At 36.3% G+C, this 12067-nt stretch overlaps 1 protein-coding gene across 1 annotated transcript in view; it reads right to left on the reverse strand.

The window, feature by feature from the left end:
- LOC122059166 (1,4-alpha-glucan-branching enzyme 3, chloroplastic/amyloplastic) overlaps positions 1-11709 on the reverse strand; it is a 20034-nt gene extending 8325 nt beyond the window's left edge. Inside the window, exons 1-12 of the mRNA XM_042621847.1 lie at positions 11360-11709; positions 11201-11272; positions 10865-10929; positions 10092-10769; positions 9066-9238; positions 8887-8976; positions 7590-7665; positions 6011-6118; positions 4796-4886; positions 3825-3926; positions 3268-3370; positions 161-377 (exon numbers count right to left, since the gene is read on the reverse strand). Of these exons, the coding sequence (XP_042477781.1) occupies positions 161-377; positions 3268-3370; positions 3825-3926; positions 4796-4886; positions 6011-6118; positions 7590-7665; positions 8887-8976; positions 9066-9238; positions 10092-10769; positions 10865-10929; positions 11201-11272; positions 11360-11652 (2068 nt within the window). The 5' untranslated portion in view covers positions 11653-11709. The remainder of the gene's footprint in view (positions 1-160; positions 378-3267; positions 3371-3824; positions 3927-4795; positions 4887-6010; positions 6119-7589; positions 7666-8886; positions 8977-9065; positions 9239-10091; positions 10770-10864; positions 10930-11200; positions 11273-11359) is intronic.
- Between the last annotated feature and the right edge of the window lie 358 nt (positions 11710-12067).

Genomic DNA, 12067 nt, shown 5'->3' on the forward strand with positions numbered 1-12067 from the left:
TTTTTTTTTTTTTTTTTTTTTTTTTTTTGGGGGGGGGGGTTGTATTCTCTCGAACCTACAGTGGAAACTCAATCCAAAATCAATTGATTTTTATGACCATGAACTGATACAGCCATCCAACCCTGATTCCAAACTGTGAATCAAAAGATCAGTTGGCTGCTCCACAAGCACATATCTGAACTGTGTTCTTGAACAAACAGGGTTGAAAAGGCTTGCCGGTTTGTGATTTCAGCAGCCTGTGATGTGGAAAAAAAAATAGAATAAAGAAAAGAAGAAAGAGAAAATACATAGTTCTGTTTTGGGGTCATGAACAGTACCTGTAAATAGTAATGTGAGGAAAAGAGAAGAGAAAGAGAGAAAAGAAGAAGCCTTCTTGGCTGCACAATTCAAATCCAAATTCTATCCAATCATTCATAACGAAGGAATGTTAAATGTATTTAAAGATTAAAAAAATAATAAAATATAGAATCCTCTAGTTTCCTAAAATGAGTAAACTAACTTAGAAACTACTTTTAGGACTCTTAAGGCTGCGTTTGGTTACGTTCCAGAAAAACATTATTGGAGTTTTTTCGTCTATGGGAACGAAAAAACGGAATAAAGCGTTTGGTGCATTATGGTGTGTTTCATTTTTTTTTTTGGAACAAAAAGTGAAAAAAAAAAAAAAAACGCAGAAACAAGAATTGACGGAAAGACAACAGGTAGTTCCGTCGTTCCAGTTTTGTTGAAAAATACAGTTGGAACAATTTTGAGAAACACCTTAAACAAAAAAAAGGACAAAAATGCATATGAAAGGGAAAATTGTCATTAATCATACAACTCCAAACTCGCAAGCCTCCCCACCCTCTACCACCACCACCACCACCACCACCTTCACCACCGCTACCAGAAATAATATTTCTGTTAATAGGCATTCCATAAGAGTTTCTATTTTTCTATACCGGCAGAAACAATTTTTTCCTAGTTTTTTACCATACAACATTTGTTGGTACAGAATTACCACAGATAATAGAGACACAAAAAAATGTTCCCGACTCAAAAACAGTAATTTGGAACAGAAACCGTTGTCATACATAGCCTAATCTAATATGACTACTCAATAGTCAAGATAAACTTTAACAGCTAAAGAATGGGCCCCACAATATCCTTATAACAATTACTGTTAGATAAATCCTAACCTAATATTTCTTTTCATACACCCCTAGATAGTTAGACCCCCACTTTTGGCCTAATCAGGCCATTACAAATAAAACACAAAGAATTAACAACCCATACCCAATAGATATCAAAATAGCAAGCAATATATGGACCAATTCTGCATTATGAACTCCAAAACTTTGCTCTTAACCCTCTAGGAGGGTGGAGAGCATTTGGAATCCCCACTAGAAGAGGATGTAGGACCTTATTTCCCAAAGCATGAGGATCATTGACACATTTTCAGACCCAAATAGTCTTAATTAGGGCCCCAAGGAGAGTTGAACTCATGACCTCCTAATTGTGAGGTGTTGTTCCATGCCAACTAAATGCAAGAGCGCTTCTATGGATGGGTCTGAACCCGGACCGAGAACCAGGTCTTAATTAGGGGCTTTGGTCTAGTAGAATATTTTAGGATTATACTTATTTATATTATGTGATAAACATGTAATATTTTTATTTGGATAGATTAAGTAGGAGATATTAGTTTCCTAATTAAATTGAACTTCCAAATCAGAATAGGATTCCTTTTCATGTTCGGTTTCTTTTTTTTAGTTTAAGTACATGTAACCATGTTATTAAGGTTTAGATTGAAAGAATGAGTTAAGTATTTTGGTTTGAGATCCTACGTGGCCGTTGGTGTTTTATGCAGCTCCCGCTCCCCCCCCCCCCTTTTCTTCTTGTGCAATCTCTCTCTTCCTCTTCTTTCCTTAATTCTTATTGTTTTCCCCATTCCTGTAGAGGTGATAGTTACTGGTTTGAGAAAAGTTTATTGGAACTCCATCATCTCAACTCATATTAATTTCAAATTCTGAGAACCCCTTCTACTGTGAGGTGTGACCTATCTTGCAGATTTTGAAGGCTCGAGGATTTCCTGTTGAGAGACACAAGTAGAGTTGCAGATCTGGTATCCATTATTCCAACAGATTTTTTTTCAGAAATTGGTTTACGATATTGTGGGCTGGAATCAATAAAGTATTGACGTATCGACCCCTCCCTGAAATTTCAAATCAATACAAGCTTGCTGGGCAAAGATCGAACACCTGTTTCAATGCTGGTTTACCACTGGATGCTTCTTGGTATTGTGTGAAGAAGATGATTTGGTGTTGGTGTTTTAAATGCCACCATATTTCTTCCTTTTCTAGATTACCCTCTCTTCACTCTTAACTCTTGTGTCCATCCTGATTTTATGCTAATACTTGGATTACCCTTATTATGTAATTTGTAATTTCCATGACGTCCATTCCTTCTTGTTTACCTTATTGACCCTTTAAGATTCTATTTTATTACCAAACTTCCATTATTACCTTATTATATGGTTTTAGTTGATTGGGTTGGCCCATCAGCGATCCGAGCTGGGTTTTGGAACCACGGATTGCATCACAACTGAGCTACTTCCTTGGCCTGGCCGTCATAGTTAATTATTGAGGAAGACTCACCATCTTCCAGTGCAGATGATTTAGCCAATTTAGGGGCTGCAAGGAATTTGATGGACACAGGAGAGTCTCTCAAGGCTGAATTGTTGATTATCATAAGCCATGTTGAGATTTCTGTATTTGAGGGGGAAGGGGGTAGTGCATTATTTTCCATCTAATAATAATAATAATAAATAAAAATATAAAAATAAAGAGGGAAATAAAAAGAACTACAAGGTAACCTAGTTTGATGATAGAAATAATCAATTACTTGTATATACTGAAGCACTCAAGTTACATAAAAAGGTTTGCAACCCAAACAATTCTCACAAGCTTGACATAACCATACAGACAATTCTTGATTAACTTTGTGAATCTAATTCCATTCATATGGTTTTCAGGTTTATCGTATTATCTATTCTGTAACATCGACATTTATTCTAATGTGTATATATATATATATATATATATCATAGCATAAGAAGTAGACAGTCAGAGTCCAAGTGATGTGTTGATATTTTAGGATTCTTGGGGTCAGTATGTTTAAGACTTGGTATCCATGTTTCACAGACATTTTTCCTTCTGCAAGCCACATGCCATTGGAGTGAAAAAATCAGGTACAATAACGAGGCTAGCAGAATATAAAATTATAAATTCTTACATCTTCAGCAATTGTTATAATACCAGGATGAAGCTCGTGCAGCATCTCATTTGCCAAGATCAGGAATATCAAAGCATCCTTATCAACATACTGATTACAATACCTGGAAATAAACAATATTTATTTTCAAGGTTTTATTAACTAAGAAATACTTGTGGCTGAATCAGCAAAGCAAGATGACATGAATTTTTATTTTTTTATTTTTTATTTTTTGTTTTTTATTTTTTTATTATTGGGGGTGATAAAGTTAAATGACTAATTAAGCACTAGAAAAGTATGCACCTTCCAAGGAGAAGTGTTGAACAGAAACTAATTCCCTTGAAGTGTTGAACAGAAACTAATTCTCTTACATCATATTGACCAAAAGTAAGAAATAAGCTTTTTCATCATTCCAATTGTCTGACGTGGTCAGACAATTGGTGCATACTAGATTGAGAACTAGGATCAAGTTAACGATGCAAAACTCTCATTCTAATACCAAATATATTGTAAAATTTGATCTTCTAACACTTAAATTTGATTAAGAAATAATTGCATCTTCTAGATTGACCACTTACTCTTCCATGTCACCAGTAAAAGAAGCAAAACCGTTATGTGTATACATCATGGATGAAAGCGAATGGAACTGAAAACCATCAACTTGATACTCTGCAACCCACCTGTTCAAAATCTATTTCATAAGAAATGGACAGTAATCTACAGCCAGAAAAGCAGTAAAGAGGAGATAAAAATTATTAACGCCCAAAAATAGGGGTTGCGGGGGGGGGGGGGGGGGATAAGAAATTAAGCTGCACAAGCTTAAACAGTGGGGAAACAAATGATGGATAATTTGATGAGATTAGAGTTACCCATCAAATGATAAGGGAGACAATATCTGTGAAGATAAACATGTTCTGTATACAAGCAAAGTAACAGAGTGTTTTAGCATTCCAAAGTATTAGATGAAATTCTCACTGAAGTTTCGAAAGAGGCTATTTTCATGAGAAAGCCAAACTTGATCAGTAGTTCCAATGGAAGGGCATGTTTCTGAAGACTGCAGAATATACCAGAAATTTTGGAAGTATAATTAGTACCTTAGTTAGGACTACTCCATTTCCTTTTTATGATAGGTGGGTTTGGGGGAGAGGAGAAGAAGGTAGGATATGCTTTTCATTCTTCCTTTAAAACAATACAAATTTCTACGACAGAGACAAATTTTTAGGGAGAGTACTGCACCAAGAGACAACAAGGCAGTAGGGCTCCTTAAGTTCTCATAGGCACCTAAGTTGGCTAATGTAGATACAGATTCGTTCATAAAAGGTCAGGTTTGTTAGGGTGATCTGCTCTTTTCGTGATCTTAAAGAAATTTTCTTTTTTCTTCACTTGATGCTCCTCAATTCTAGCAGTCCCTTAAATTTATCCTCCTTTTGTTCCTTAAAATTTTCCTTTTAAATCAAGCAATATGCTGGACTTGAGAAAAAGGGCATAAGCAGCTCCAACAATTCAAAAATATTTCAAATGGAAGATCTATGGAGGGTTCATAGAGTACCACTTCAGATTTGAAAGAAGATAATGTAGCACATCAAGATCTCCATACTTGAACATTCTAGTACCCCAGTATTTGTGATGTCCTCGTTTACCTATCCAAGTAGAGAGTTTACTTGAGGCATAAGAAAGTTTGATCACAGAAGAACATATATTGTTCAGTATTACAGTCCACAATACTGGTGTTTACTTGAAGTATATATACAGAAATTACTATTGTAGAACAATTATGTTACACAACATGAGCTATGGCTCCAAACCACAAAATTCTCAAAATGGTTCTAATTGTCAAATATAAATCCCTATAACACAATTCACTAAATAAATGATTTCCACCTTTTTCTTTTTAGTAAAAAATTGTAATATGTATTGTATTTCCCTATTAATAAAACCACACATTAAAAAAAGGGGGGTGGGAAATTGTACAGAAAGTAAGGGCAAACATTATGAGAGAATTAAGAAAGAATGATATGAAAGAAAGAAGCATCAGGTCCAATGCAACAATTTGATGTAATATTGGAAATCTTGGGTGGTTTTTTTTTTTTTTTTTTTTTTTTTTTTTTTTTTTATAATGTCTGGTAGAATCAAAACTATACCCTGTATTATCTAAGGGATCTTATTGTTATTAGGGGAAAAGATATCTTATTGGGCCTCATTTTCCTGAACATGGATGGCTGATTTCACCATTCTCGCTATTGGATTAGCTTTGTATGACCTAGATCAGCAATGTGTCAATTCTTGCAATCCATCCCAACCATATCAACTAACATTTATTGAACCTTTTTCCCTTGTATTTTCAACAGTTCAACTGTTTTCAAGAATATTGACCTTTTCAATGAGGTGCTAGTCAACAAGAGATGCTTGGTCACTTTCTCCATTGGAAAATCCTACAAGCATGCAATTTGGTGCATGGGTTTTTTTCTCGTGCTCTCACTCTGGTTGGTGACAAGAAGGTGAGGGTTCCAAACTTACAGTTGTTATAGTTATTATTATTACTATTACTATTACTATTACTATTACTATTACTATTACAACATTCTTATTATTAAGTAAAATTATTTTAAAATGAAAAAAGAAAAACAAGGTGAGGGTGAGAGGATAACTTTGTAGCACCATTCTCCCTATCGAAAAAATTTCATACAAAGGAAAACATGTTTCCAGGAGACCAGTAGAAGGATTTAACTGAACCGAGTACGAATGTCAACAACGTAAACTTTACCAGTATGAAAGTAGCAATCATTTGATCCATCAAATAGTGACAATCCAACCATCTCATCTGCAGCTGAGTAGGAATGGACTATATCTAAGAAAACCAGCAACCCTTGCCCTGCAAAGATTAAAATGAAAATTGCAACGCAAATAAAATATATTGAATCAGAAACTAACTACAACATACTTGATGACATAAAGCCCTAAATTTTGGATATCAATTTAAGAAGATAAGTCGATATGTGTTGACAACATCTACATATAGATACAAAGTCACCACTCTCAACCCAACATATTAAGGGCCTGTTTGATAACGTTTCTGCTGTTTCTGTTTCAAGAAACGGCAGAAACATAAATTTCCGTTTCTAGAAACATAAATTTCCGTTTCTAGAAACTGAAACGAAATTGAAGGTATTTGATAAGTCATGTTTCTAGAAGTTGATAGTAACCAACGAAAGAATGGCCACGAGTCGTTTCCAGAAATGGCTTGTTTTGCCTGGGTGGTTTCTTGAACCATAAATAGGTAGAAATTTCTATTTCTATTTTTACTTGTTTCACTTGGGTTGTTTCTTGAACCATAAATAGGTAGAAATTTCAATTTCTATTTCTGAAAACAAGTGAAACGAAACAGTTTTATCAAACACTTTTTGTTCTGTTTCTATAGTGTCTGGACACAGAAACGGTAGAAATGCGTTTCTTGAAACATTATCAAACGGGCCCTAAGGGTCAAGATTATTGTGAACCAAAAAAAAGTTGAGAAGTGGATTTATGCCACCCACCGACCCACACAAACACAAATGCTGTTTCAAGGTTAAAGATGTAACTTGAGACTAAAGTCAAAAGACCCATGCCTTTTGCAATGCCAGTCCCCCAGCTCAGACGAAGGAGGGTAGATGGATCAGGTCGGTGTTGGTGTATGATGTCTTGTATTCCGTCGCAGTTTAATCCAGGGAGTACTGGTGCATCACCTAGACAGGCAGGACGGCGGTCCCACTAGCCAGTTTTTATTTGAGGGCAATTGTAGTTTAATCCGGATTAGGGTTTTTTCGCTATATATTTGTAGCGAGGGTTTCTTTCTCTGTAATGTAAGCAATACTGAGAGGTGTGAGGACGAGCGTTGTAACCCTATTCTCCATTGATAGTGAAGCAGGATCTCATCTCACCGGGGACGTAGGAAACCTTGCCAAACCTCGTAAAATCCGTGTGCATTGTTTGTTTTGTTTTTCCATTATCTTCTGCATCGTTTTAGGGTTGCGTTTCTATAGTCGGCAGCCAACATTTCAAACTTTTATTCAGACCTTGTAAACAGAGATGCTAAAAATCAGCTATCCCAACCTTATGCCTAGGCATTGGATATGACCCTAGTTAGACTGAAATGGCGCAACAGGATTGGTATTGTCAGCCCCAAGTAGCAGGGAAAAGGCTTAGTTTGAATAGAGTTTTGTTAAGCTGAAACTAAAGCTTTGAATAGAGTTTTGTTAAGCTGAAACTAAAGCTAGAAAACTTTCACGTGCTGGCAAAGCAAAGAGAGAACACTTTTTTATAGCTTATGCAATTAATGCTAACAAGTAGAAGTCCATAAAAATGACCATGTGCTTCATCAACCAAATGCTTGAAGTCATCAGGAGTGCCAAATCGACTGCTAACAGCGAACAAATTTGTCACCTACATTGCAGTTGAAGGAAGACATTAAATTAATATAACTAGTCCTTTAAGAATTGCCTGTAAAGTGAATGTGGAATCTAAAAATATAAATAATAAAATAAAAATTCATTTTGGTGGGAAATCATCAGTGGGTTAGTGGTCAGTTGCCATATTACAGGGTTAAAATGGGATAAAATGTTGGTGTATGATGTCTTGTATTCCGTCACAGTATAACCCAGGGAGTACTAGTGCAATGCCTCGACAGGCAGGACGGCGACCCCCCTGCATAGCAGGGGGTGTAGGGGTGCGTAGCCCCCTACTCAAATTTTTTATTTGAGGGCAATTGTGTACTTTTCGGATTAGGGTTTTTTGCTATATATTTGTAGCGAGGGTTTCTTTCTCTGTAATGCAAGCAATACTGAGAGGTGTGAGGGACAAGCGTTGTAACCCTATTCTCCATTGATAGTGAAGCATGATCTCATCTCACCAGGGACGTAGGCAATCTTGTCGAACCTCGTAAATCTGTGTGCATTGCTTGTTCTTGTTTTTCCATTATCTTCTGCATCGTTTTAGGGTTGCGTTTCTACATAAAATTCTAGGTTTCATGTATGCAGCACGGGAACTTCACCAGTAAAGCAAGTAGGCATCTTCAAGGGAAAAATAACTTCCTTGAATGGGGGAATCAAAATTTATGAAACTTTTAACATTTTAAAAAAGGAAGAAAAATACATAAAACAGATAAAGATGAAATAACATACACAATTTTTCCTGCCTAATAGATAGCTTTTGACACTGACAACCAATTCTGAATTTTCTATTAGCTTATTTGCATTAACAAAGAAAAAGGAATTCCCTATTAAACAGATGGTATTTATCATTAATCTAAATCCAAGCTATTCCTTTTTGTTATCAATATTCCACATATTTTGTTTATTGTTCCTCAAGGCATCTTATTTTGATTACAACAATTTGCAAATTCCAATTAAGTTACCGATGATCTATGATGCAAGACAAGAGAATGGCCCAGCAGGAATATTATGTTCATTTGGAATATATAATGAGAAATTGTACTCAGCTACAAAAAGGCATAGAAGTAAGAACACCTATGATTTAATGAGCTTTGTCGAACACCAAATAGGAGAAGGAATGTTTATTTTTTATTATTATTATTTTTGGAGAAAGAGTGATGAACAAAGCAAACAAGATATTCAGCATATGAGGAGTAAAGAAGCTTCAACTCACTCTGTAACCGACAGAAGAATAATCTTTGTGCTCAATAACTCCAATCAACTGAATTACATTGTACCCTGCTTCTTTTACATGCGGAAGGACCTGAAAAGGAGGAATGGAAACATAAGAACAGAAAGGAAAGTAAGATTATAATGATACAGGTAAAACAAAAACACAAGTTTCAAACTTACCTTCAAAGTGAATTCATTGAAAGATGAAACTTTTGGCTCTGATCCACTAATTCCAACATGGCATTCATATATACGAAGAGACTTTGGCACTTTAGGGCGCATGCTTTTCCATTTGTATGCACTTTCAGGAGGTGGCTCCCAGTGCACAGCATAAGATTGCTTTCCTTCTCCATCTAATTATCACCATAAGACCAAGAAAACAAGTGTCCAACACTAAAGAGATAGTAAGGTCATAAATAGAGAACAGCAACATATATGATTCTGAAAAGGATGAGCCACATGATATAGAACTGATAGTACTAGTTGAATTGTACGACCTAACTCTTATATACTGGTAAATGGTAATAATTGATGTAAGACTTATTTTAAGCGGCAGAAAATTCTATCTTGAAATTTCCTTTTTCTCCCCCCCCCCTTCCACGTTTCTCAACCTATGCAAAAGATGGACATCGAAGAAAGAAGTAACATTGATCATAGTTTTGAGAAGCAGGTCTACGAAATGGTAGGTGAGTGATCTCCCAATCTTAGCACCAACCTTCAGGCTAACTATAACAGGGATCCAGAGGCAACCATATGAGGGCAGATAGCTTCTAGAATAAGGCCTTCAAAAAATAAATAATGAATAAACAAAAAAAGTTAAGAAGAAACAAGTGAGGCTGAGGTGACGATAGGAATTGTGTCCTTCCTCTACAGTCTAATGAAATCTGATGAAACTTTTAAGCCAAAGGTGGAGCACAAGAATTAAATCTTGTACCACAATATGGATGACCTCTAATTCATATATCTTATCAATTAGATTTATTCTTACTCTTCTATATATTGCTGTTTGATCTCATCTGTTATTCTTATTCTTACTCTTCTAATTCTTATCAACTCGTGAATTTTTCCGCTAAGACGAAAACTCAGACCAAATCCCAGCAAGATATCAAAATTTAAACATAAAACAGATGGCATATCCTAAAAGAGCCGTCTTATTGAAGAAAACGAAATTATAAAGCGACAAATTCTTCAGAAAAGCAAACTTACCGGGAAACACATAAGTAGCCCAAGCAGGAACTCGTTCCAAAGGTCCGCTGGGAGTGTTGAAATAAACCCTGTACCTACTTCCATGAGGTATGCCTGGAGTGTATTTTTTTAACCATGCTTTCCTTCCTTTTCGCATCTCTAACCAATATGCCACAGGAGGCTTCTTAGCACGAAACTTCGCTCGCCAAACAGGATCATCTACAACATTGTAAATGTCATATTCCTTTCCGTTATCTATCACATCAAAGGGAGGTAAGTTGCTTGGAGGATCATATTTGTGCTGTTCTTTCCATGCTTTATATCTTGTTTCCGCATCTGGTATTTCTTCCAGTTCCTCTTCCGTTTGGGGCCCATTAGGACCAAAAATCTGCTCATATAACTTGGCCGGAATCTCAAAAGGTGATTTAATAAACCGGTCCTCTCCAGGTTCCCAATACTCATCATTCATCTTCTTGAAAATTTCTTGAATGGTAACACCACTGTCACCTTTATCAAAGCCATCTACATAGTTGTACTGCTGAAAATATAAATCATCAGGTTTTTCTCCCTCCCTGAGTTTGTCTTCAATAATGATTAACCAATACCCATAATCATCTCGGCCAAAGTGACCCTCTCTTGCACTGTTCTCAGTCGGCGACCACCCATTAAAATCACCTACCAGTGCACAGTAGCGAGCACCTGTTCCAGAATTTTTAATGCTAATGAATAACTACCAAATAGATATTGCCCATTCCATCAAATTCCCATGACTTATTTATAACCAGGGGAAGTACCTGGAGCCCACTCCATGAAATCTAGCCGATGATGCACATTGCGATGCACACCCAATAACTCATATCTAGACAAAGCAGCATGAAATTATCTAAAGAACACTAAGAGTCTAAAATAACTTATAACACATTAACAATAACCCACACGTATTTAAAAAAAAAAATTAATAATAAAATAATAATAATAAAAAATACAAAAACCCAGAATCCCAGAAGCCCTCTCCATTTTTGGGGACAAAAGAAGGAATGAAAAGAAGAAACAAAACATTTTTTCTTTGGGAGAGAGGGAAGTAACTCGATGATGCTCGAAGTTCAGCTAGAATGGAATTTAAAACTCACCCAGAAGACATCTCCATTATACTAGCGAAGCGAGTCAAGATCTGAGCTTTGAGGTCCTTCAAGGATTTATACCTGCAGTAATCAATTGAAAAAAAAAAAAAAAAAATGAAAAGACAATCTTCAAAACATCAGACATAAAATTGTTTCGTCTTCCTGTACCTCTCACGAAGAAACTGAGCGAATGCTTTGTGAGAAATGCCGTGTTTGGTGAGGAAACCAGCAGGGTCGACTCCACTATCTCCATCAGCAGAGCTTTTCTTCTTCAGAGGTCTCACGGATTTATTGGGATTGGGAACCTTTGGGTGCTGTTGAGGTTCCCCCGTTGCAGAACATCTCAATCTACCTGCACAAAAGGTTTCTCTTCCTCTATAGCGTGTACGACGAGCTGGTAAAACGAGAGAGCGGTCCCTCGAAGACGGAAGAAAGAGAGCCGACAGGGTAATTGAAGCCATTGAAACAACTTTGGTGACGTTGCAGGTTACTGTGAAAGGGCGGTATTTGATTCATAATGGGATAGAACTAGAAGAGCCAGTGAGTGACTAGATATATAGTATGAGCCGGGCTAATGTAATCGGGTATTATCCGACCCACTCGCAGCTTCACATATAATGCAAAGCGAAAATTACAAGATTCCTCACTTTTTAAGTTTCATTTTGCAAAAATAACCGACTTGTATTTCAGTTAACAAAAGTACACAATATTAGGTTTGATTTTATAAAATTAACCAAAAATGACTTTAGTTTCAGCTTAAAAACTCAGGTCATGCTAAGCCTTATCCCTGCTTCTTGGTCCTGACAATACCAATCCTGTTCAGCCATTTCACTCTACTTAGGGCCATATCCAATACCAGGGCATAAGCTTTTAAGT

This window comes from Macadamia integrifolia, chromosome 13, assembly GCF_013358625.1.
Source record: "Macadamia integrifolia cultivar HAES 741 chromosome 13, SCU_Mint_v3, whole genome shotgun sequence".
Lineage (NCBI taxonomy): Eukaryota > Viridiplantae > Streptophyta > Magnoliopsida > Proteales > Proteaceae > Macadamia > Macadamia integrifolia.